Raw genomic sequence first — 5,039 nt, 5'->3', positions numbered from 1 at the left:
GGGGCTGGGGGGCCTGGACTTCTGGGTCTGAGGGAGGAGGGGCTGAGAGGAGACTTAGACTCCTGGGTCTGAGGGAAGAGGGGCTGGTGGGGTGTCTGGACTCCTGGGTCTGAGGGAGGAGGGGCTGGGGGTGGGGCCTGCACTCCTGGGTCTCAGGGAGGAGGGGCTGGGATCCTGGACTCCTGTGTTTTGTGTGTTAGCCTCCTATATGGGAGAATCAGAATTAGTGGCTGCAGAATTTCTGCAATATGACAGGGCTGGGGTGCCTGGGTTAGGAGAGACTCAGAGGAAGATGAGATAAAGAGAGGAAGGATCTGGAGGATGTTGGTGGGGACAGAATTCTGGGAGAGAAACAGGAAGAACAGGTAGGAGGGGCACGTCCTGGGCTAGACTGGCTCCTCGGTCAGCAGTGTCTGAGGTGTGACCACACAGAGGCTCTTTGATGTTAGAAGGCTGGAGGTGTGGCCAGGCTCTGAGTCACAGAGGACTCCTCCCTCATCCTACCCCCTTCCCGAGGTTCCTTTCCCTCCCTTCTTGGGGAGCAGGTGCCACTGTCTTCCTCCAGCACTGTTTGCTCTCTTCTGGCAGACCCCTGTGGGACCCCTGTGTCCTGTCTACCACCATCCCAATCCCAGTGAAAACCGCCTGGCTCCCTCCTCACTCGTCACTCGTGAGATATTCAGAAACAATTTCTGACCCCTTCCCACACTGATGAAGTCCGTCTGTTCTCTCCTCCCTCTTCCCCTCCTTCTTCCTCTCTCCATCCTTTCTTCTCTCTCCCATTTTACAGGAAGGAAAAACTGAGATCTGAGAAACGGAACTATACCCTGGAACAGGGCGGGCAGGACCAGGGCTCAAAACCAGTCACATTTTTCTTTCTAGGCTCCCTTCCTGAAAGGTCTCCTCTCTCCAACCGCAGATCTTCAGACTTTTTTTCCCGCCTTTATTTTTCATGTTATAAGAACGCACATTCAAGGAAAAGTACACAGAAGGAAGGAGACACCTCATGATGACCCCAGTATGCAGTCTGCGACATGTGTGTTCAGATTTGATTCTGTGAATATTTTATTTTTTATGGTTAAGTTCACATACGTATATATTTTTGTCTCTTCCTTTTGTCATTTAGCATCATATAGCCTAAACATTCTTGCATAATACTAACAATTCTGTCTAAGAATCATTTTTAATAGGTTTATAATATCATTGTGAGCTGGGCGTGGTGGCTCACGCCTGTAATCCCAGCACTTTGGGAGGTCAAGGTGGGTGGGTCATCTGAGGTCAGGCGTTCGAGACCACGCTGACCAACATGGTGAAACCCTGTCTCTGGTAAAAATACACAAAAAAATTAGCCTGGTGTGGTGGTGCACACCTGTAGTCCCCGGTACTTGGGAGGCTGAGGCATGAGAATCACTTGAATCCAGGAGGCAGAGGTTGCAGTGAGCCAAGATTGCATCACTGCACTGCAGCCCCGGCAACAGAGTGAGACTCTGTCTCAAAGAAAAAAAAATCATTGTGCCAAGCCAGACTGTTATTTAAGCCATCCAGTACTTTTGGAACATGTTTGATGTTTTCACTTTATTTCTGTGATAAATAATATTATGATAAATTCAAGTCTTGTTCAACATTTTGGATTTTTTTTTTTTTTTTTTTTTTTAGTAGGTTCTTCCTAAGACTAGCGTTACTGGATCAAAGGTGGTGAATAAGGGTCTCGGTGTACGTTGACCAACTGTCTTCCATAAAGATTGTAGAACGTCCACTTCCAGTGTTTGAGAGTGCCCGTCTCACTGAGTCTTCTCCAGCACTGAGGGTTTTGTTTCCTTATTTGTTTTGGTTTTAGGTCTTTACCAATTTGATTGGTTTACAAACAGGGCCTGAGGTTTAAATATATCTCTGAGGAAAGGTAAAGTCAAATAGGACTTTACAAGTCACCAGCGTCCTTACTTCTGTGCGTTTTCTGTTCGAAGCACACAGTTATTTAACTCTCGGTGGGGTGTTAGCGATGCTTTTTCATGGTGTCATTTATCCACTTGGTGAACTTGCAGACTTGAGTGTAGACTCCTGGGTCGTTGGGTTGGCCACAAGGGAAAGTTCCCCAGGACACCAGACCTTGCAGGGTACCTCTGCACACCAACGGTCCCCCCGAGTCACCCTAGAGGGAATACAGCCGGAGATTAACTTTGGACTCAGATGAAAACCCAACTCATTATCATACATTCCTCAGTGATCGTCTTTGTCTTGCAGATTATGGACTTCCACCACAGCCAATGAGAAGAAACTCATTGTCTCTGGGGACCAATGGGAGAGCTAGTACTAGGAACACACCAGGTCCTTTGAAGACACTGGTTTGACCCTTGGCCAATGAGATCAATTGCAGAGAAGGGGTGGGGCTTCCGGATCAGAGCACTCTTTATTTTCCAATGTTAAGGACCCTGCTCCAAGCTAGTGGGAGAAGAAACATCATCTCCAAAGGGTGGATGCATGCTGTCTTGCACAGGAAAGGGGGACACGATGGTCTTGGAGACCAGGGTCAAGACCAATTACATAATTTACAGGGCTTGGTGCAAAATGAAAACGCAGGGCTCTTTGTTCAAAAATTATTAAGAATTTCAAGACAACAACAGGAATGCATTAGACTAAGTTTGAGACCCTTCTGAGTGTGGGGCTGTGTGTCAGTGCAGAGCTTGCACATTCATGGAACTGGCCCTTACCAGGGGAGAAGGACCCTGTTCTCTAGGACAGTCATCTCTCTCCCATCACCTCTATCCCTAACACTCACCATCCCACATCCCCTGAGAGCTGAAGGTGCAGATGTGAGCAAGGAGGATGGGTGTGGAGAGACAGAGAGAGTTGGAGGTGGAGAAGGAAGAGGGAAAAGAGAGAGAGACAAAGAGAGATGGGGAAGAGGGAAAGGGTGTGGGGAGAGAGAGAGACAGACAGATGGGGGTGGAGAAGAAAGAGGGAGAAGAGAGAGACAGAGAAGGGGGAGGGGAGAAAGTATAGGGAGAGAGATGGGGTTGGGGTGGGGAGAGGAGAGACAGACTGGAAGAGAGGAGGAGAATAAAGAGAGAGAAAGAAAGACAGAGATGGGGGAGCAGGTGGGGAGGGGAGAGATAGAAGAGAGAGAGACGGAGTAGAAAGGAGGGGGCAAGGAGAGAAGAGGGAGAGAGATGGAGACAGAGAAGTGGGGGGGAGAGAGAGAGGAGAGGGCCAGAGAGGAGACAGAGAGACAGGAAAAGAGAGGAGGGAGGCAGGGAGAGGAGGGGGGGGGGAGAGAGAGAAGTGAGAGAAAGAGGGAGAAGAGAGACGGCAGGGAGGAGTGCGTGGAGAGACAGCAAGGGAGAGAGAGCAAGCTCGCTCAACACAGAGAAAGAAGAAAGAGGAAAAGGATGAAATGAAATTATGTCACAGAGAGATGTGGGAAGACTGTTCAGAAACAGAGAGGGGATGACAAAAGGCCAGGAAGAGGGAACAGAGAGGAGGTGGAGGGAAAGAGTGTTTTCCCCGGGACCAGGGCCAGGGTCAGTCGAGTGAGTCATCAGCTTCAGGCACAAAATCTCAGTAACTGTAACACATAATACTTCAATGCAATATTTACCAAAATCAAATGTAATACATAAAACTGCATGATGGACATCAAATCCACATTTGAAATGAAGACAGCGCCAGTACAGCGCTGTGCTGAGCCACGCTGGCCCCTACGGTGAGGGAAAATTCAGTAAGATTCACCTGCTCTTTATTTAAAATGGAAACATTTTATCCATCGTGGGCTTCTGCGTTAATTTTATTTTTTATTTTTAAATATTGCATTATGATTTATCTCAATCACTGAGGTTTTCAGTGTCCCCTTAAGGTTTGGGCCTGGGACCAGCACCTCAATCTCCTTCCCTGGTCCCGCCCCCACTTTCTCACCCCTATTAAACTCTCTGTCCCATCCCCAGGGCCACATCAGCCCCTAAGTAAGCTCCCACCCCTGACCTAGGCAGAGAATGAGGTGAAAAAAGCTGAGGAGGCCAGGCCTCGGGGGAGGGCAAGGCCAGGCTCGGTGCCCAGTCACTTGGGTCAAGCTCTGCCCTGGGACATGCAGACGGGGTACCCAGGACTGGGGAGGAATTGAGGGGAGAGTCTCACATTGCAGGCGTTTTTCTTGGAGTTGGGGATGCCAGCGCACAGCATGGAATTTCCCAGCATGTCCTTATAAACCTTTGTGCAGTCCTGGGAGGAGATGAGCTTGACATCCACGCACATGAGGTCAGAGGGAAAGGTCACTGCAGGGAGGGAAAGGTCACTGCAGGGGGGGAAAGGTCACTGCAGGGGGGGAAAGGTCACTGCAGGGGGGGAAGGTCACTGCAGGGGGGAAAGGTCACTGCAGGGAGGGAAAGGTCACTGCAGGGGGGGAAGGTCACTGCATGGGGGGAAGGTCACTGCAGGGAGGGAAAGGTCACTGCAGGGGGGGAAGGTCACTGCAGGGGGGGAAAGGTCACTGCAGGGGGGAAAGGTCACTGCAGGGAGGGAAAGGTCACTGCAGGGGGGGAAGGTCACTGCAGGGGGGGAAGGTCACTGCAGGGAGGGAAAGGTCACTGCAGGGGCAGGGGAGCTGTCAGTCAGAGAGGATGGGGTGAGGGCCAGAAAGGCTGTGGCCCAGGCTCCTGGGTCTGAGGGAGGAGGGGACTGGGGTCAGGACTCCTGGGTCTGAGGGAGGAGGGGCTGGGGTCAGGACTCCTGGGTCTGAGGGAGGAGGGGCTGGGGTCAGGACTCCTGGGTCTGAGGGAGGAGGGGCTGGGGTCAGGACTCCTGGGTCTGAGGGAGGAGGGGCTGGGGTCAGGACTCCTGGGTCTGAGGGAGGAGGGGCTGGGGTCAGGACTCCTGGGTCTGAGGGAGGAGGGGCTGGGGTCAGGACTCCTGGGTCTGAGGGAGGAGGGGCTGGGGTCAGGACTCCTGGGTCTGAGGGAGGAGGGGCTGGGGTCAGGACTCCTGGGTCTGAGGGAGGAGGGGCTGGGGTCAGGACTCCTGGGTCTGAGGGAGGAGGGGCTGGGGTCAGG

At 51.9% G+C, this 5,039-nt stretch overlaps 1 protein-coding gene across 1 annotated transcript in view; it reads right to left on the bottom strand.

Annotated features, from left to right (window-relative positions):
• Nucleotides 1-1,513: 1,513 nt before the first annotated feature.
• KLK7 (kallikrein related peptidase 7) overlaps nucleotides 1,514-5,039 on the bottom strand; it is a 6,890-nt gene continuing 3,364 nt past the window's right edge. The window contains exons 4-5 of the mRNA XM_017876491.1: nucleotides 4,129-4,285; nucleotides 1,514-2,149 (exon numbers count right to left, since the gene is read on the bottom strand). Of these exons, the coding sequence (XP_017731980.1) occupies nucleotides 1,994-2,149; nucleotides 4,129-4,285 (313 nt within the window). The 3' untranslated portion in view covers nucleotides 1,514-1,993. The remainder of the gene's footprint in view (nucleotides 2,150-4,128; nucleotides 4,286-5,039) is intronic.

This window comes from Rhinopithecus bieti, unplaced genomic scaffold (genome assembly GCF_001698545.2).
Source record: "Rhinopithecus bieti isolate Rb0 unplaced genomic scaffold, ASM169854v2 scaffold_10264, whole genome shotgun sequence".
NCBI classification, from domain to species: domain Eukaryota; kingdom Metazoa; phylum Chordata; class Mammalia; order Primates; family Cercopithecidae; genus Rhinopithecus; species Rhinopithecus bieti.
This window is presented reverse-complemented; position numbering and strand designations above follow the sequence as displayed.